This window comes from Lepisosteus platostomus, chromosome 1, assembly GCF_059453375.1.
Source record: "Lepisosteus platostomus isolate fLepPlt1 chromosome 1, fLepPlt1.hap1, whole genome shotgun sequence".
In the NCBI taxonomy this organism is placed as follows: domain Eukaryota; kingdom Metazoa; phylum Chordata; class Actinopteri; order Semionotiformes; family Lepisosteidae; genus Lepisosteus; species Lepisosteus platostomus.
Window position 1 is genome coordinate 16498043 of NC_142611.1, and position 20899 is coordinate 16518941.

Sequence of the window (20899 nt, forward strand, 5' to 3'; positions counted from 1 at the left end):
TTGCATTTAAGATAATATGGATGCAGCTATTTTTAACATGGTTTCGATGCTTTGAATGAGTTCTAAGAAAGAATATTTTCTACTCAGAGCATTGTTTTGCCAAGGTTTCCCAGTTCGTATGACCATGTCTGTATGAGTTCATAAATATTTGGTTTGGGGGCTGGCACTATATATGTAGCATAGCACTTGTCATGGAAGAAGTAAAACACAAATCTAAATCTAAAAGGACTCAGATATTGCTATCCATCAAAATAAAATGGCTTCCAAAAAATGATGTTTAGAGTGAGATGTTTTTCCTTTACTCCAGTATTTTTTGAGGTCTTCATTTCATAATATTCAAGAGGTTGGCTTTGAACCACTTTTTTGTGTGCATTCCTCTGCTTTCCTCAGGGCCTGAAACGCTGCCGCGCGGTCATGAGGTGATGTCAGTTTCTTGCTGTAACGGAGTACAACCTTTTTATTTAATGTCAGGTTGCAGATGCTTGGGCTGGTCAGCGTTCTCGGGTTTGTCTGCCTTTCGGTGGTACAGCTATCTTGTGTAGTTGCCGATGATGACCTCTCTGTATGCTTCCTGGAGTTTTCTGTTTTCCCTTAAAAACACAGACCATTTTTTAAGTGAATATTTTACTTCATTCTTCTCTGCTACTTATTTTTTCAGGATAAAAGTGTTTCTGTGGCCTCATGGGTACTTGCAGGATTGAGGTTGTGTAAGTGAGAGACTCATCTCTCCTCCAATCAGTGTCGAACCTCTGTTATCATTTGTTCCCGTGTGTGGTTGCAGGGTTCAAGGCAGTGCTCCAAGACACGAAAAACACAAATGGTGTTTCCACATTGGGAGGGTTTGTAACAAGGGGATTCTATTGGTGATCTAAAAATCGGCGATCCTATTTTTTGTTAAAGAAATACTTCCTCTTTAAATCAGGTGAATATCATGTTTTTTTTTTGCCAGCCACGATGGTAACTCTAATCTCAAAATGCGGAGATCACATAAAATGACATCACTTTAAATCAAGAGCAGCATGAGAGTATCAGAATGATGAGACAATTAAAAATGTAATTAGTTACCATTTAGAACAAACCTCTTAAAAGAGGGATCTTAAACTAATAGTAAAAAATCATTTGGATAATTTTAGTGTAATTAACTGCGTGTGAAATTCACATATGAATTATACATACTTTAGGAATATTCAAGTTTTACCTGAATCACAGCTTATGATTTGAGAAGGATATAGTCTGTTAAAAGAAAAGCAAAGAAAATTTAATTAATTTTTAATTAAGTTTTAGATTCTTATACATCATTAAATTGTACACTGCTGGGGAAAAGGTTATGTTATTGGAGGTATTTTAAATACAGCAAAACAAGTCTTTTATTGGATTAATATATTTCTACCCTATATGTCATACAAAGTAATAAGCATGCATCCATGCAAAATATTAGACAACAAAGACATGGAAATAGAAGATAAAAGAAGGCACTGTATATTGCCCTGAAATGCAGATACTTTCATTTTAGGCTCATAGGCGACTGACACAGAACTTGTTGGTTGCCTGTGGTGATTGTGCTTGGGATTCAAAGATTTCAATACCTGCTGCTTGGAGCTCCATAAATAGAGGGTGATCGAGAGACTGAAGAGCGAGACTCAAGTTCCACTAAAACCACCTGATTCTCCTCTGAGCTTTTCTGTAGATGAAAACCCTCTTTACCTACGGCTGCACGAATGATGTTCAGCACCAGCTCCTTTTCTGAAACAGGGAACGTTAGACATTCATGGGAAGGAATACATTGCTCTGCTGTGGTTGCAACATGATTTGTTGATTTGTCATATTTTGCGGTTATGTAAGCATGGGCATGGAAACCAGCAACATCATCGACACCCAACGGCAGATATTAGCAAATGACGTTCAACAGTAGAGAGAAAGAACCATATTTTTCAAATAAAATAGACTATGATGTGTGTGGGCGTGAGTAAAAAATGATGAGCAATAATATCTCTACAAATTCTGTATGTCACGCCCTCTGGAGCCAGAGAGCGCTCCTTCTCTGTCCTGTCTCTCATTTCCGGTTCTTTGCTGTCCTTCCGGTGTTTCTCTCTCTCTGGGGCTATATATTTCCGGATCTTTCAGTCTGCCTTGGCTCAGCATTGACGTTCGGATGTCCTGAGACCTGCCTAGCTCCAGGTCGCCCCACGTCCGCTACCTGAGGGCATAGGTTTCTATACGGCATTCCCTGAACAGCTGAGCCCGGGCTAACCCCCGTCTAGCTGCTACGCAGAGGGTCTTTTCGCTCTCCTGCCATTCTACGGTTCGTCCTTTCCGACATCCGTGACACTGTAGCTACAATTGGAGTGTTATTCCTGAATAACAGATGTTTAATTCCAATATTCAGGATTCCACACAAAAAGCAAATATAGATTATGATAGGTTACTATGAGTATATTAGTAAATTCATTCACCTGTAAATATAAGATATTGAATAAAACACAAAATTAGGAAAACTGACAAAATTAGAAACTCATTTCTGATGTTCTGTTAAATGTACTCAAAAATGTCTCCATTTTTTGCACCTTTTCATCTGGTCTCATCTCTGTGAGGTTCTGGTGTCCCTGCTGAAACCAGATTTTCACGGTGGCAATGTGTTGAAATCTAAATAAGGTTCAATTACATTTTTTAAACATCTTTTTCTAAAGATGTTCGAAACCCTTTTCAACATATGCCAATACTTTTTTATTGTTTGTTATACTAATCTGTCAGTCAGAATCTGTAAACTCTGTAAAGTAAAGTGGTCTGAAGTTTCACCCTACCTCTCTGGCCTGCAGTCAGAAGCCAGTGTTGAACAGCTGCAATGGTGTCTGTCTGGAGTATCTGGCATAGCATGTCAATGATCTATGCATTGAAGGTATAGAAAAGAAAAGGGCAAGGAAAATGATCATGCAAATGACTAATTATTAATAATTACAGTATAATAATAGCAATGAGTAAAGAGTAAACTAAGCTATAAAGTTTTTGACCAATTAACTTTGATTTTTGATGGTTAAAACCATTTGCGTTTTGAGATCCAAATCAAACAACTCAAACATTTCAACTTAACTACAGTACCAGGTACTTAACTGTCATGATATTTAGAGCTCAGAGACTAGAAACAAAATATAAGACATATTAGACAGGCCTTACCAGTGGCTTGCAGGGAAAATTGTTAAAGAGTTAATCTGGAACCACCTTTTTCCAACAAAGTTTTTACAGAAGGGAAATAAAATATAAACTCAATTATATTCAATAGCATGTCTTTGGTTCAATGAAACTCTTAATAAATCTATAATGATAATTCTATTAATATGATACCGGTGGATCACAGGCTTTTAGTATTTCTCTATTTTTAGCTTTTTGAAATATTGTGGACAATGTCTTCTCTTTGCTTACACTGCAAATTCCTATTTGTTACCACTCTGTGTATACAGGTAGAAAGCACATGGCACACATGTGGACGATAGACACACAATTTGAACAAAAGTGCTCACCAGCAATTCCTGATTCAAATTTACTTCCTCTTCCCTTGAGCCATTTCGTCCAATCAGAGGGCTGGATTGTTGGGACCCAGAACGTGTTGATGAAGCTGTGCCACTACCTGGAGAGACTGAACAACGGGGCCTTTTCATAGGCATACTGTACATAGATCACTTATAATCCAGTGTTACTCATTTGGGAGAGAGTTACAGTATATAAGCAAAGAATATATTCTGGCAACTCTAAAGTAATGGCATTTTATTCTTCTGATTTGCATTATTCAAGTCTGGATTATTGGAATTTGCCTTATGTTTTGTACAAAAATCCTTTGTAGAAAAGGGGAAAAAAAGAATGATAGTAAAAAGAATTAGATGACTACGATGGTGGCAGAATATGGTTTCCTGTACTTTGAAGCTGATGTCCAGATTGTGCTCAGCAAATTTGACCTCAGGTAAAAGAACACAATTTTCATCTGATCACATCAATTAAGAAAGTTAGTTCGCTAATCAGTTAAGAAAGGTTCTACTGTTTATACAGAAAAAAAGATGAGAGCCCTTAAAAACTATACATATTCACCTCTTTCAGGTTTTGTTGGATTGAGCAGTCCCGCCTTCTCTGCTAGGTCTCTCAGTTCCTCTCTCCAGGCTTCTGACACTTCGTTAACATGTGATAAAGACACAAATGTCATCCTTTTGCTTTTTAACAACATTGCTGATGACGTTTTGCCATTTGAAGCTGGGGTGTCCAACATCCTTTGTCTTATTTTTTTTTGTTGAATTGCCAATTACGTTAAACTCCGTGTCGAACGTGACATCGGTTCAATTTCCTGGAACAAGTGACAAAACATGACCCCTTACCAAGTAGTTAGCATTTATTCCAGCACTCAGTTTGTTTTATAAATAAGCCTTTTATGTCGTTAAATCAAGAGGAACATTCAAAACATGACCTAGGGTCATCGAGCTCTAACATTATACTCATCACAAAGTGGTGTTTTTGTAGTATAGTTAAAGGTTTGAGATGAAGCAAGACTTTTACTAGCATATGCGGTTTCCTTAATTCAGCATAAGCTTTGGTCATGTTGGTTATCAGTGAAGGAGTAGCTCTCATGAACTTATTTGAGTTTAGGGACCAACAGCAGACTATTTGCCTCTCATTACTTGTCCGATACAACCACCTAATCTATGAGTCTAATATTAGTCTAGAAATAAAATTGTGGAAGAAGTGGACATTTTTTCCACTTCTGAAAAATAAAAATCTGTATCCTTCTAAACATGTTCTAGCCAGTACTGTTCAAGCTCAGTAAAAATTGCAAGGGGACCATTGATGGATTGAAGCAATGGAGGCTGGATGTACCATATGCAAAACAAATGTGAGAAGAGGTGTTTGTTTGAGATCTATTGTATGTAGTTGTATATCATGAAAGTCTGTAAAGATTATGATTTAAAACAGCTGGACAGAATTGGCTTTGCCTCTTGTTATCTCCCATGAACTTCAGTTAAGAACTTCTATTTATGCACAGTAGCGACTTTAAGACACATTGTCTATTAAAAGATGGTTAATAGTTGCTCTTAATTTTGCTTCCGGCCATTGGGATCCAATACAGATGTTTACTCTATGATTGCATTGCACAGTATGTCACTGCAGTTTATATTTGAATTCCCTTCATATTAGACAGGAACTATAGATCATTTACTAATTTCTTAGTAATAAAGTACACGAGCACGGGAAACATTCCATCATCACTCAGACAGGATTACATGATAAACTCACAAGTTAAAAAAATCTATTTTCTTGGAGACTCACCATTTCAGACAGATAATGTTAAAAGCTAATGGGAATCAGACCTTTGTGAAAATTCATCATTGCATTTAGATGTGATGTCATGCAATTCACTCCACTTAATGGGTTCCATCACTGCTCTAGATTCACTTTCGGCTTAATTCCTACCAAGTGAAATCAGTCATTCCATATGGTGTACTTGTAAAATATTACACTTTTTATGACTTACATAACTGCAGGGAAGGCAAATCCATCTCTTTGAATGGGAAGAGCTGCAGACCACTGATGGTATCTCTTGTGCAAGAGGTGGGAGTTCCCATTGCACTGCTGGGGATTTTGCATTGCAATATAAGGTATTTCTCAGGTGACATGGGCTTTCCCAAGCAGTACTGTGTCTTCTGACCATAGCCCTCATCATTCACAGTGCAAATTGGAATGTCATTCAGGCCTGGAACGGAAAATTTAGTTTGATAATTCCATTATCAAATATCCTACGAAACGAAGGTTATTCAGCTCCTTAAAAACCGCTAGTTAACCCAAAAAGGATTAATTACAAGCAAGTAATGATGAGTATATTGTATTTAAATGTGTATTTTTCACTAGATGTGAGTGCATACACATATTTCCATCACTGAAGTCAATGCATTAACCGATTAGCAAAATGTCTTTGTATTGTGAAGTTATTTTGACATTTTAATTCAAATCTTAGGAAAGAAAATCATACCGATTTGTCATTCCCTGCTTTTTTCTGTTTTTGCTCTCTCTCTTCATAAGAGGTGAGTTATACTATCAGATACTGTATAGCCCACATGATGTCAACAGATGTTTGCGCAGGTGTTAGCTTTACTGTTTGCTACAGGGAAGCGCGAAACCTTACCAGTGTAGGTCTTTGGACTCTTCAATGTTCCCTTTACAGCCAGTGTGGCTGGCACAAGGTGGGGTGGGGCTGACTAACCTTTCATGTGGCGGACTCTCTGCGGGTGGGGGTTGTTTCTACAGAAGAAAGGGCTGTTGCTTTGTGCCCCAAAGCGCATGCTGTGCTGGCGCAGGAGAACCAGGCAGGGCTGGGAGTTCAGGGTCTTCTTCCCCACCTTTAGAGAGACTTTACTCAGCTTGCACTTCTGCGGAGTGCCTGCTGGAAAGGTACGTCGAGGACTGGCTTGAGCCAAGACAGGCAGATTTTCCAAAGGTTTAAAAGCCCTGAAATACAGGAATGTTTCTTACTTTGTTGTTTTTTCTCTTTTGGCTCCTTGACACATTTTATGCAGACCGGACATTTTCTTATTGCATTTCTTCATGCTGGGAACCACGTAGTGTTCTGCTACAAGTCCAGCAGCAGTGACTTCAGAATCTTATAGCTGTAATTTTTCAAATTCTTGAATTCTCTAAGAACACTTTTTAATTTTTTTATTTCATTTCTTGTACGCATACGCTCATGTGGTTTGTACAGAAATGAGAGAACTGATGGTCAGCATTTCAGTCTATACCGATAATTTCCCACCAAACAGAGCTAAGCCATTTACTGTAGGTACTAAAGTAAATTTTAGCTTTTGTGTGTCGGCCATTTCTCTAAAGTATAAGCTTCTAATCACAGAAGACACTACACATTAGGGAATCGTCACCCCATGTTCACTCCCTCTGAGACTCTGCTTCATACATTTTTGCATATGTATGGATTCTAAAAGGCTGAACAAGCTCATCAGGAGAGCAAGCTCTGTCATTGGGTCTGACCTGGACCCCTTGGAGGTCGTGGCTGAGAGGAGAATGGTGTCCAAACTAGAGGCCATCATGGACAACATCTCCCATCCCCTCTATGACAGGCTTGTAGAAATGAAGAGCAAGTTCAGCAATAGACTGATTCATCCACGGTGCGACAGGGAGCGCCACAGGAGGTCATTCTTGCCTTCTGCCATAAGACTGTACAACGCATCCACCTTGCGTCTGGGCAGAGGCAACATTGACAGTGACCTGTTTCTGGACTGAACACATCTACACATCTACTGCTACATCTGTTCTCTTTCTTTTCCTGTTTACAACAGTTTTTTGTGCAATATATGCCAGGGACCCGTGCAATACATTTATATTTATATCTATATTTATATTCATATGTGTGATACGATTTTTCTGTTCTAGTTTGTTCTTTGTGTGTCCGGACTGTGAGTAACTCTTTTAGTGCACCCCTCACTGTACTGATTGTATTGTATGTATTGTACTATTATTATTGTATCATTCGTTACACCGTGGCTGTGTTGTCTGTGTAAAGCTGCTGTTGCACTGCAATTTCCCTCACGGGATCAATAAAGTATCTATCTTTTTCATGCAATGTCAACACTTATGCAACAATCCAATGAAGCTGCAGTAGTCACTAAATTAATTAAACTCACAGATGTCATAAAAATGAGAACATTTTCACATTTAGGACATTGAGAATTGAGTCACTCACCTTCAAGAGTGAACAGTGTACACAGGTACTGTGACTCAACTGAAACATATGCTGTAGCTATATTTTTAACATATATCACATAGCTTGCATAAAAATCATAGAAAGAAAATGTAAAAACACTACTGTTGTCAGAATTTCTAAACACAATAGATTTGAAATACACAGAACTAAGATTACTCTTTTATAAGATGTTTGTATTATTAAGTAAAAAGTATAGTTTAACCTTAAAGGTAGGAGGGAAAGAAATACTGATTTTAAAATATATAAAATATGACATTGTTTTTTTTAAATAGTGGTGTTTAAAAAACTGAATTACCATTTGTCAATATTAAAATATATTTTCAAAAAAGAAAAACCAGCATGAACTCACTCATTTCTCTTAATGGGATGCAGTCCTGCAGTTACGGCCATTGTCCATCAGTTGTTGTGAGTTTCCTGCTGAATTAAAGGAGAAAAATGTAAATGTTTCACATTTAAAAATTCTGAATACTATTAATTTATCATGTATTATTGGTTGGTCTTACTGTTATTAGTTGCATAAAAAAAGAAAGGAAAACATATGCAATATAATATATATACCATCATATTTCCTGTTCTTATTTTACAAATACTTGAGAAGTAGAGAGGCAGTTTCCATTAACAGGAATAAAAATAAACACACTGCAAGTTTACCTTAGTCATTTTAAAGCATTGTGACATCGATGATTTATTCTTGCAGCTCCATTGTGACATCATGACTAGAAATGTATTTAGTAGCACACAGCCTTAATGCAGGGGAAATTAACACACACATACAAAATACATACATTTCTTTGCTCTTGTATATATATAAATCCAGTTTAATCTTTTGACTGAAAGTTTGGTTGTTAGCATCACCCAATTGATCTGACCAATGCGATGAGGCAACTGGGATGTCATGCATATTTTGAAATTAAGCTCCAATCTTCAAGGGCTACAATTAAAAAACAGTTTGGATAACTTAGAGATTTGCTGTACTGCATGTCCAAAGACTACATTACTAATATTCTTCACATAACAAAGCAAATAAGAACCAAAATTCAGTATAGTGGAATATGTTTTAAGACCTTACAGGTATATCAAACCACGTGCAGAACAGTAAGGAGTATTAAAATAAGACACACCTGACAATTGAAAAAAGTAACTAGATTGGATCTTGAAAATTAGTTAGTGGTATTACCTCAGAACTCTTTAAACTAAAAATATCTGATAATCCACATCTTATAGTCAGTACAGACGTAGAGAAGACCCCCAGCATTCTGAATTCTACTGTTCTTTGGTTGCTAGGGGGCATTATTTGGCCAGCAGCCATATCATCCTGCAACTCAACTGGCAACCCACTGAAGCTAAGCAGGTGTGAGCCTGGTTAGTACCTAGATAGGATACCTCCTGGGAAAATCTAAGGTTGCTGCTGGAAGAGGTGTTAGTGGGGCCAGCAGGGGGCGCTCACCCTGCGGTCCATGTGGGTCCTAATGCCCCAGTATAGTGACGGGGACACTATACTGTAAACAGGTGCAGTCCTTCGGATGAGATGTAAAACCGAGGTCCTGACTCTCTGTGGTCATTAAAAATCCCAGCGTGTTTCTTGTAAAGAGTAGGGGTGTAACTATGGTGTACTGGCCAAATTTCCCATTGGCCCTTACCAATCATGGCCTCCTAATAATCCCCATCTATGAATTACGTCAGAAAAACGTTGTTCCATTAAGGACAGGAACGTAACTTTTTGTTCACTCTGTTGTCTCAAATGATTCTAGAGCAGCAGAAAGGCTTAACATATCAAATTCAAGTAACGTCTTCTGTTGAAATACCACATTTACTGTAACGTACAAAGATATCAGTACGGTACAGTACAGAGATTGTTACTGCGAATATATCAGCGCGACTAAGTCCTATAGAAATTCCATTTTGAACACAAAGCTGATGAGTGATGTATTCTTCGATGCATCGCTAACAACCGTGTAAATACCGCCATCTTGTGGTAGACGTCTTTGTTATTTTCAAGATCAACAAGTAGATGGCACAAAAATAAGACAAAGCTTCTCAGGGTTTTATAGAAATTCCTTCTATAGATCTTCAACAAAATGTACACAAGTATATTGATAAAATAAACAAGATTTATGTTCACAGAATATTTCTTATAGTGTTTTCTTATTTAATTTACATTTTCAAATCTGTTTTGAAACCATATACTCTAGATAATACCATTTGGTACACATCTTATTTTTTTGCTAAATATGTTAGCTATTTCAGAATTATGTATTGCAGTTTTGTCTACGATATGACAAATAAACAATGTAAAAAAGTTATCTAATCTTTTTAAGTTAACTTTATGGAATTAATAGGTATTGTTTTAATTTTTTTATTGATTTTACATTTTAGTATAATAATCATTTGAATTAGTTTCAAAATATATATATATACATACCTAGAAGGTAATAAACAACAACAACCCTAGCAGGTTGTATTGAGACACAATTGATCCTATGTTATGCACATCAACAGATCCAAATTTGTATTCATGAACATATTAAAGGATTAGTTCTTGAAGGCTGGTGGTATGCTATAATAATTTAAAAGTATTAAATTGTATTTAAGCATTTAAAAGAACTTAATAATACAGCCTTACTTAATGTAACAAGAAATAATATCAGTTTTAAGAAGTGGTTATGATGGTAGACCTTAATTATGATAGACAGTAAAGTTCAAAAGCTCTTTGCTAGGCAGACCTGCAGGATAGCTGCTGGATTTGACCTGGTCTCCACTGTTACATTGAAGCAATGTGCAGAGCAGTTAGTCTTGGTGTTCAGTGATAAATTGTAATCAGTCTGCATCAGAGTAAGATACCCACCTGCTTTAAAACCTCCATTATTGTTCCTGTGCTAAAGAAGGACAAAATAGCTTCTTTAGCTATATATGACTATATTCTTAATTATTATAGACCAGTTGCTCTTACTTCCATTATAATAATAATTCCCTCATAATTCAAACATATGATAATTTGTTACCTCCAAACTAAAGATTCACTTCCCAATCTTCTACAGTTTGCATATAGGGCCAGCAAGTCAGTGGACAATGCTGTTAACATGGGCTGTCACTACATTTCGCAACATCTAGAATGTTTTAGTATTTTAACCCTGCATTTAATACTATCATTCCAGAACTCCTTCACAATATTTTTTTGTTACAGCTGAATGTTCTACCTTTCACCTGACAGTGGATTTTCAGCTTTCTCACAAATAGAAGGCAATGGGTGTGGCTAGTCCCTTCTTTGTCAGACTATCAATTTCTTGTACACCAAATTATTAGTTTGCAGACAACATCACCCTATAGTTCTCATCACTAATGCGCTCAAAAACATCTGGAGCTTATTACCCTTAGAACAGTGGAAATGGTGGTTGATTTCCAGAAACATTCTCCAAAACCTGTCTCCTTTTTATGTTTTATATTTTATTATGTTTTTGTGAACTCCAACACCCTTAAACAGGACATGAATATCACCAGTTGCACAAAGAATGAACAGTAGAAAATATACTTTTTGTACCAACTGAAAAACTTCAGTGTCACTCAAACAGTTCTAACACAGAGCCATTTTTGAGAGCTTTCTGACCTGCTTCTATAACCGTTTAGTTTGGCAATGCATTTGCCTGCTCCAAAGGTAAACTGCAGTGTGTTGTACACTCTGGGGAGAGGGTCATTGGCTGTCATCTGCCCTCAGTTGACAGATTGTACAATTAGAGAGCAAAACAAAATGGCAGAAAATACTGCTGATGTCCACTCCCAGGTAACCACCTGTTTCATAAACTTACCTCACAAAGATACTACCGGTCTATTAAAAGCCACCCATTATTCTTCTTTCCTGGGGCTGTCTTTTTCCTTCACCAAAATTTCCAGTTATACAGTAGGCTCACAGTCTTGATAATGTCTATTATCTTGTTTGAATAAGGTTTGTGTGAAATGTGTTTGTAGCACCAAGTGCATAAAGTCAATTCCTTGTACTCTACATGAAATATACTTGGTGAATAAAGATGATCTGGATTCTGTTTAGAGATACCCATCAGAGATTTTTAAAAACTGAAACGGAAATGGTAGACCTAGATAATGACCGTTTTCTCACAGTTTGTCTGAGCAACTGTTAGAGGAAACACCTGTTTTTAACTAGTCGTTTCAAACAATTATTACAGAATAAGGAAAAATGAGACAAGAGATATTTTATGAAACTGAGATTATAAAATAATTACCTTTGAAGAGAATTTGAATGGTCCAAGGTACAATTAAAATCAGAAGAGAAGTGATGGCAGCATTTTAAAAATACTTTGAAGCACAGAAAAGATTCATACAAAGAGAATGTAAATCCAAATCTAGAAATTAGTGGTCCAAATTATTTACTAAATTGCTTAAGAATCTAAAATAGACCAAAAGCACTTTTTAAAACTATTAAAAACAATAATATCCAGTTAAAGAAAATCATAAAAAACAGGGCTGTCCTGGTATGCTTGGTGCATATTGTTAACTTACATGAAAAAAGAATGTAAGATTTCTCATGTCTGAATTCATGTTAGCATTTATGGAAATTCTGGCCAGGTTACGTCACTGACTTTCAACTTGACCCAGTTAATGTAACTTGCTTGCTTAATATTAGCGGACATTACACTACATTCAGCTGGAGTATCCTGCATAAATTTAACTTCATTACTGAATTTCAAAGTTTCTTTTCAATGTTTTCGGTCTTCAGCTTGCTTATTGTTTTTTTTGTTGTGACAGACATTTAACAATTGCACAAATGTAACACACTCTTCTTGTAAGGCCACATTTATTACAGGTAATAAACCGACCATGAAGATAAAGTTTGGAAATTACAAAGAGGTCTTTCAGCCATTGAATGCTAGTAGTTGCTTATTGAGCAGTTTCTTTTAAGTCTGTCTACCACCTTCAGCAACATGGCTAAGTAGGTTGAAGAAGTATATATTCTTGATATTCTTCTAGATATATATTCTTGTAGAAATATGTATATATTTATATTTCTACAGTAAATGGTCAAAACTGTACACAAACGTTGCAGATTAAGTCTTAATAATGCATTTGACAATTTTAGCATAACATCCCATAATTTAACTTCTACATTTATAACAATTTATATAACATTGCCTAGAAGTGAAAATGAAGCATCCTAATCATAACAAACAGTTGTTGTTTTTTTCATAGGCAGCCTTACCAAGCTCACTTTTTACTATTTCATATTTTAGCACGCCCATTTGTTTGCAGTGACGTAACCGGAGCCTACAGACCAATAAAGCGAGCTTTACGGGAGAAGGGTGCCGACCAACATTGACAATAGAGCCAATAGCGAAGTAGGGACTGTATGTTGTTGACACGAGTACCATGCGTAAGCAGAGAAATTGGGTTTACTCTCCAGACAGCAATACTGTCGCAGAAACAGACTTTTTCTGGTGGAAAACTATTGCTGAATTTGACGACAGATAAGCAGAGTCGCAATGTAGTTCAAAACGAACAACTTCATGTCGCTGACGGAAATGCAGTTTTGGCTGGAGCAGCAGCGCCTTTGGCTGCTCCCGTTTGGCTTGGCCTCGGCTGTTTTTATTCTCGTTTACTTTGTGCTGCAGTCTCTGAGGCTGAGAAGTAACGGAGAATCCTCAAATATCCCTCCTGGTCCAAAGCCTTGGCCTCTGGTAGGAAATTTTGGCTTTTTTCTCATCCCGGAGTTTATCCTGAGGAAGTTCAAGGCCGGCGGCGACAAAAATAAAGCGAAAGAATCGGTCTTGTTTTCTCCCCATGTTCTGCTGACTGAGCTGTCCAGGGTTTACGGAAACATCTACAGCATTTTCGCTGGGAACCAGCTGATAGTTATCCTAACGGGCTATGAGGTAGTCAGAGACGCACTCGTTAATCATTCTCACGTGTTCTCTGACAGACCAGATGTTCCTCTCGTTACGATCGTAACGAAGCAGAAAGGTAAGAAATACGAAGTGCCATGTTGGAGGTCAGGTGCATTAGTTCAGATATTACACTGATCCCAAATCATTTCATGCAGTAACTTTCAAATGCGATTATAACAGATAACCCAGATTATTTTGACAGCAAATGTCTTTATATTAATGGTCATTTCCCTGCACTCGCCATCCCGACTAACCCTCTGTCGAATAATAAAAGCTAAAAAAACTTGAGTTGGACAGTATGGTTGGCTATTATAGGTTCATACTCTGAATTAATATTACATACCTGTAACTGAAAGCATTTAAGGAGGAGGACAGAAGGTGTGACTACAAATGAGGCTATTTTATTTCAGGTATAGTGTTTGCACCTTACGGTTCGGTATGGAGGCAGCAACGAAGGTTTAGTCATTCCACCCTCCGGCACTTCGGCTTGGGCAAACTGAGTCTGGAGCCCTGCATCCTGGAGGAGTTGGCTTTCATCAAGAAGGAGATGCTGAGACTCAGTGGAGACGCTGGGGAAGCCTTCAACCCTGCTCCCATCGTCGGCAACGCCGTCTCCAACGTCATCTGCACGGTCAGCTTCGGCCGACGCTTCCACCACCACGACCAGGAGTTCAGGACCTTGCTGGGCCTCATGTCCAGGGGCCTGGAGATCTCCGTCAACAGCCCTGCCTTTCTCATTAACGTTTGTCGCTGGCTCTACTACCTGCCTTTCGGCCCCTTTCGCGAGCTCAGGAAGGTGGAGTCCGACATCACGGCTTTCCTGAAGGCTATCATCGCCCAGCACAGAGCCAGCTTGGACCCGGCTAATCCCCGTGACTTTATAGACATGTACCTCCTGGAGATGTCTCGGCTGCAGGAGCAGGGCGGAGGAGCAGGAGAGACCAGTTTCAGTGAAGATTACCTGTTCTACATCATCGGGGACCTGTTCATCGCAGGCACTGACACCACCACCAATACTCTACTCTGGAGCCTGCTCTATATGTCTCTGTACCCACACATTCAAGGTATAGAAAGACAGGCTTTGTTACCCAGCAACATTATAAAGATTTACAAAGCTGTGGAGTGGTTACAAGTTTTCTGATAAAAATGACTTTTTTGCTGCACTTGGTATCCTATCCTAATGTATTTTTAGTTTAAAAGGTACCCACAGAATATAATATATAATTATACTTTGATTTTGTTAATCCTTCAAGAACTGAGGGATATGCATTATATATTTCTAGAACATGTTCTGAGTTATACTGTAATGTTTTCTCGATTCATTTCGAATAGGCCGATTTCTCCTCATAATTTATGACATTGACTCCAAGTCATGTGAATCAGCTGCATCCCAGTATAATCACGAGCTGTAACTAGCATATGAAGGGCTGTCTTTGTTTTTACATTTTTCCTGTGGTTAGTAGAAAACCAGCTTGCATGAAAAACAGGAACTGCAAAAAGACAAAGAGCCAACTTCTCATTAAAAGACATCTTCATCAATTCTCCTCTCTCCCCAACAGTGCCTATTTAGTATTTTGGGGCGGAGCGGTGGCTCTGTGGCTAAGGATCTGTGCCTGTGACTGGAAGGTTGCCGGTTCAAATCCCGCGGCCGGCAGAGGAATCCTACTCCGTTGGGCCCCTGAGCAAGGCCCTTAACCCCAACTGCTCCAGGGGCACCATACAAAGCTTACCCTGCGCTCTGACCCCAGGCTTCTCTCCCTGTCTGTGTGTTTGTGTCTCATGGAGAAAAGCTGGGGTATGTGAAAAGACGAATTCCTAATGCAAGAAATTGTATAGGGCTAATAAAGAAACATTACATTACATTAGTACTAGATTCCTGTGTTGGTTACATTATCATTTGCTAACTCACCTTATCGTTGATGAGAGACCAATTTGATGTGGCTTTAGAGTGAGGAACTACTTAGTAGCACACATACCAACTGCTCCTATTATAAATATAAAGTTCATGCACTGTACTGTCATGCTTTATTCCTGGTATTTCTTTTGCAGAAAAGGTGCAAGCTGAGATAGATTTGGTCGTGGGGCCGGACAGAGTCCCTTCACTAACTGACAAGCCAAGCCTGCCCTTCACAGAGGCTACAATCATGGAGATACAGAGAATGACGGTCGTGGTGCCTCTGTCTATACCACACATGGCCTCTGAAAACACATGTGAGTACTCTTCAGTCAGGTTTGGGAATATTAATTCACAGCCGTTGTGAGAAATTTAGGGTGAATTTTTTTAGGCTACTAAGAAAAAAAACGTTTCACAAAGTTGCAAACATTTTCCTTGAGTTTCATTACTGTAACATGGAAATATTTTGGGTAACCTATAATTGTCATTTGGAATTCTAAAAATGTATACAATTCTGGGTTGCTTTCCTCTTTTCACATTTCGTATTATTGTAATTGCATGCCATTTCTTTTTTTCTATTTTGTCTACATTTCCCTGTGTACAAAATAAGGATCTAAAACATTTTGAAAATGTCCTCATTATTTGGAATTATGATACAAAATGGCATTTTACTCTGATGCACATCAGATGAGATTTGATCATTTTGGGGCTGTTTAATGAACAAATAATGGAGACTGAACAGTAAACTTTCCAGATGAATTATCTGTTTGGCAGAATGCAGGATATATAGAAATAGGTTACTACATGATCTCTATGAGTCAGCTCCTGTAGCTTTTGCAAATATGCAGATACATTTTTCTTAGAAGAAACTACTGGATCTTTTTAACTCATTCCAGCCTCTTTGCTGAGTATTGATCTTAAAAATATTTTAAATATGAACAAAAGCAATATGACAGATGAGTGGGCATGCGAGCTATTCTGTTAGCTAAGGTTAATGATCCCAGAATCCCACCATGTCTTGTTTCAGATAATCTTGGTAACTCAGGGCTGTGTTTTTATAGAGTGCTGTTTCACCTTCAAATCTAGGTGCAACTTGGATTGCAGTGATTAGTTTGTAAAAAATACTAAATGTGCATCCAGTTTTCATTGGATAGGTAAGGAAGCCAATTCTACTCTCCAAAGGGTAAGCATGAAAGCAGAAGCAGGTTGTCCTAAATAAGGAAGCTACATTTTACCGAGACAAATATAATTACGGAAGAAGTATAGAGGAATCAGTTTCATTTAGAAAAAACAAACATCTAGTAATCCAAAAAATGAAGACAGGGGAAAAAATGGTAAATAAAGCAGTTTAATTAATAAAAGTTTGTTTATGAATGTACTCAACTGTAGTAGTCTTTAATAGATGTAATTAACACATCAGGCATAAGAAAAGACTGCAGAAATTTTAAAAAAGTCTCATGATGCGAACAGTGCTAAAGTGGTGTGGTATGGTGCACTGCAGCACAGCAATTAGCAGAGGAATGACAACTAATGTCTTCTTGGTTTTTCTATTATTGTTTCAGATCATTCTGATCTGTGAAACATGTCATGCCATGGTTTGACAATACTTACAGTATAAGTAGCTCTAGCAGTGGTTGTGAATGCAACACAGCATTTACTTAAACACAAACACGATGTCATCAGTTATACTAAACGTATAGTTCATGTAGGGTTGTTATTTATATTGGCCAGTTTAAAACCAGTAACCTACTGGATTAATTTGTTTTGAATTTCAAAGATCTATATTTGAATCAAACCTAAAATTGAACGTTTTACAGGTAAAGTCCACACCTGTCCGTTATAAGTCCAAAGGCTTACCCACTATGCCATTCTACCTCCTTATAATTTGGTACCCCAATAAATCATCATAAAACAAACAAGTGTACAGTTGTGCGACTACTTTCTATACATACACGTTGAAGTCTGCTGACAATATTAGGTGGTTTTCAACCATAATTCCTCAGAATTAATGTGACAAAAATATGTAGTATGTGATCGTTCACCAGCAGTATTGAAGCTGAGAATAAGAGACACCCTGAAAACTCCTCTGAATTGAAATGTCATCTTACATTTTCACAAGACATTTTTTTAAATTGACATTTTAATCAGGACATCAGACCAGACAAAATCTTATGTGCCTTCAGATCTCCTTACAAAATACAGTGTCCACATTGTGATGTGACAGTTTGTTTTACACTTTCACAACAATAATCACTATTTACAGATGTGCCTCATGTCATCTGTTCTGTCCATGTGTTAACTTGTTTCCCCAATTAACAACCACTGTTTCTATATATAAATATACAATATATACTAACGTGTACATTATACCATTACTGTTGCTTTTATATAGCCTTCCGAGGATACACAATCCCAAAAGGAACTGTGATTGTTCCAAACCTTTGGTCTGTGCACCGAGATACCACAGTATGGGAAAAACCTGATGACTTTAATCCCTCAAGATTCCTGGATGAAAATGGACAAATTCTTAAAAAAGAATTCTTCATCCCATTTGGAATAGGTAATCTTTTCACACTTCAGAGTTGCTGTTATGAAAGATTTTTCAGGTGATTCAGCTCGCACCTTTCAAGCTTGGATCACAGTTACAAACGCATCAAGAATATTAAAGTGACACATTTTTTAATTGCTGGTTTGGTTTCCAGCCTTATTGATCAGAGGCTTTCAAATTGTGTGGAGTGTGTTGGATAAGATGGCTGGCTAATATCAATGGAGAGTAGCTGCAAAATGAGACACAGCTGCTTTGAATGAGTAATTGGTACACAAAGTGAGTGGAATTGTGCCCTTGTTTGTCGAGATAGGTACTGGGTCCAGCACAGTTTGAAAATTTAATGTTATATCATTTTTATGTTTTAAAGAAAGTAAGTTAGCTTATAGCTTGAAATGTGGAGAGGTATTTTTGTGTCAAGGAGGGTGTTTGTGTTTGGCAGTAGCACAAATGCTTTTTAACTTCCACAAAAGGAGCAACTAATCCTGTGGCTTAAATGTCAGAAAAATAAGACACTCTGCTCTTTACTAAAAAAATGTTCACGTCCAGATGGGAATGTGGTTTGTGAGGTAGAGCAATATCTCCATCTTTTTCAAATTAAATCAGTAAAACGTCTCTTAAATGCATTTTCATTTGTTTTCTGAAATCGTTGTGGTACGATATCTCCTGTGCTGCAGTGGTCTATAACAGTGAAGGGCAGGTGTATATTGTGTCATCTAAAAACATTGCAATGTTTTGCTATAAACCAGTTCTGCCAAAAAACGACAGTTTGTTCATTCCAGAGTATGTCTGTTTAAACACATCTATTGAGGGAGTAGGGCTTTAGCAACACACTTGCACCCTGTAGACTCGGAAAACATAGCATATGGTATTAAATTTCCAGTATATTGCAATGATTTTGTTTGCTGCAGCACGTCAGTAAATTTTGAATGCAAAGTGCAGAAATGGATTCTTTAGGAACTTTCATACCTGTCTGGAACTCAGGAGGGCTGCCTGCTTGCAATATACAGTACCACTGCTATCTGGCTATGTGTGGAGATGACGGGGATTATAGTAAAGCTGTGATTTTTGTTTTCTCTCTAGGCCGCAGGGTGTGCATGGGTGAGCAGCTGGCCAAGATGGAGCTCTTTTTGCTGTTTTCTAACCTGATGCAGGCCTTTTCTTTCAAACTCCCACACGGGGTTCCCCCACCACCAATGCACGGAAGGTTTGGCCTGACGTTGGCTCCATGTCCTTTTACTATCTGCATAATTCCTCGTCAAAAGATGTCCAACTGAACACCATGAAGCATGAAGACATTAATATAATGGTCCAACCTCAACCTGTGTTGAAATAGAGCTGTTTTTGGACAGGGATGCAGCACACACAATTGTCTGACGATGGAAGAAAGCCCAAAAGAGAAACCAGAAGAAAGAAGACATTTAATTTTGGTTTTCATAGTTCCAGTATGTCATTTTGATTCTGACTACACTGTCTTGTTGACAATCCCTGTTCCTTTAAAAAACAAAACAGCAGAATCTTCCATACTCATACCACAGGAAAAAAAAGCTTGGTTTAACTTTGTATCTGAAAAAAACCTACATTTGGTGCCTCTCTTACATATGTGATGGGCTAGCTCACATGTATTTTCTGGTTTAAAATAGAGCATCACTTATGGTATTCCTTCATTAATTTTTTTAGATTGAAATATCGCAAAAATATCTGTCATTATTTTGGCTAATGCTGTCATACAACTGGGCATTTTACAGAAGCATGTAATGTAAATGTTTAAGGTTAAAATAGAAGTGACCCATCTGAGATCTGAACCCATAACCCATTACAGATTAGAGTCCTAACCAATATCAGTGCCTGATAATTGATCTGTCATTCAAGTACAATCTATGCTCAAACAAAATTGAGATATTGAGTTCAGATGACTACCTGGGTACACAGGCAAGACATTTTAACTTACCTTAGATAAGTTTATACTTTTGATTGCTCCAAGGATATATACTGTACAGTGCATATCAGAGCAGAAGATTAAGCACTTGCTCTGAAATAAGTGGTTATATGGGAATGTTTTTTTCTGTTTGAAAATAGTACTTGATGAGTAGTTCAGAAAAAGCATTTACAATCAATCAAGATGTGGAAGGAGACATCATTCCAACTTTGTGTCTTGAAACTGGTATTGCTATATCAATTAACTTTCTAGTTCAATCATATAACCTGTTTTAGTGGTGAAGAAATTCAATGACAGGCGTAAATATGATGTCTCCTACTATACTGTTTTGCTAGATAATTACTTTCAGATTTCCTTCTGAATTGTATTTGCTGCTGAATTAAAAAAAAAACAATAATGCTTATGAGTAAATAATGTGTGGAGACTTCGAATTGATGTACCACGCAGTGTTCCAAAAACCTAAACTAAAACCTGTGCAGTCTTTTCTTCCAGGTTTTATCATATTAAATGCACTTTTTTATACCAAAGGTAAATTCATACTTTTGGGACAATTTCAAAGCAAGCACTTAAGCACCTCTCAAATAAAAAACAAACAAATCATTGTTCATTCTAAAAAAAATTTTGTTGTTGAGAAGATCCTGTTTAACAGATGTGTAAAAAATTATTTTAATAAAATATTTTTGACTGCACAATAAAGGTAAATAATTTTACTTGATTAACAATTTAAGAAAGCATTCTCTGAACCAAGATTATGACAGGAAAATGTCGGCAGCTGTCACCATCGACCGTCCTCCTACTTTCTGAGTGCGACAGCAAGCCCTTCCAGACAATTACAGTGAATCGAGCAATTTCCCACGGTGAGTATTTACAAAGAGGTTTAATATTT

The 20899-nt window shown here is 37.5% G+C and overlaps 2 protein-coding genes across 5 annotated transcripts; one reads left to right on the plus strand and one right to left on the minus strand.

Moving 5' to 3' along the window:
- Window positions 1–276: 276 nt before the first annotated feature.
- LOC148677778 (protein TBATA-like) lies at window positions 277–8385 on the minus strand. Of its 4 annotated transcripts, none has more exons than XM_088626093.1 (10): window positions 8303–8385; window positions 8094–8161; window positions 6236–6480; window positions 5510–5728; window positions 4078–4155; window positions 3516–3631; window positions 2802–2883; window positions 1587–1743; window positions 1199–1233; window positions 277–590 (listed from the first exon to the last, which is right to left on the minus strand). In XM_088626093.1, the coding sequence occupies exons 2-10, from the start codon at window positions 8132–8134 to the stop codon at window positions 337–339; spliced, it is 1227 nt and encodes a 408-aa protein (XP_088482219.1). In that variant the 5' UTR covers window positions 8135–8161; window positions 8303–8385; the 3' UTR covers window positions 277–336. The 4 variants fall into 4 exon arrangements, with proteins under 4 accessions (XP_088482219.1, XP_088482235.1, XP_088482227.1 ...); XM_088626109.1 differs by having other exon boundaries at window positions 8094–8158; window positions 8303–8368; XM_088626101.1 differs by having other exon boundaries at window positions 8248–8341.
- Window positions 8386–13074: 4689 nt separating this feature from the next.
- cyp2u1 (cytochrome P450, family 2, subfamily U, polypeptide 1) lies at window positions 13075–20718 on the plus strand. The gene is made up of 5 exons (XM_088625985.1): window positions 13075–13711; window positions 14046–14699; window positions 15685–15846; window positions 17922–18089; window positions 19158–20718. Exons 1-5 carry the CDS (start codon window positions 13258–13260, stop codon window positions 19349–19351), a joined length of 1632 nt encoding a protein of 543 aa, XP_088482111.1. The 5' UTR covers window positions 13075–13257; the 3' UTR covers window positions 19352–20718.
- Window positions 20719–20899: the final 181 nt, after the last annotated feature.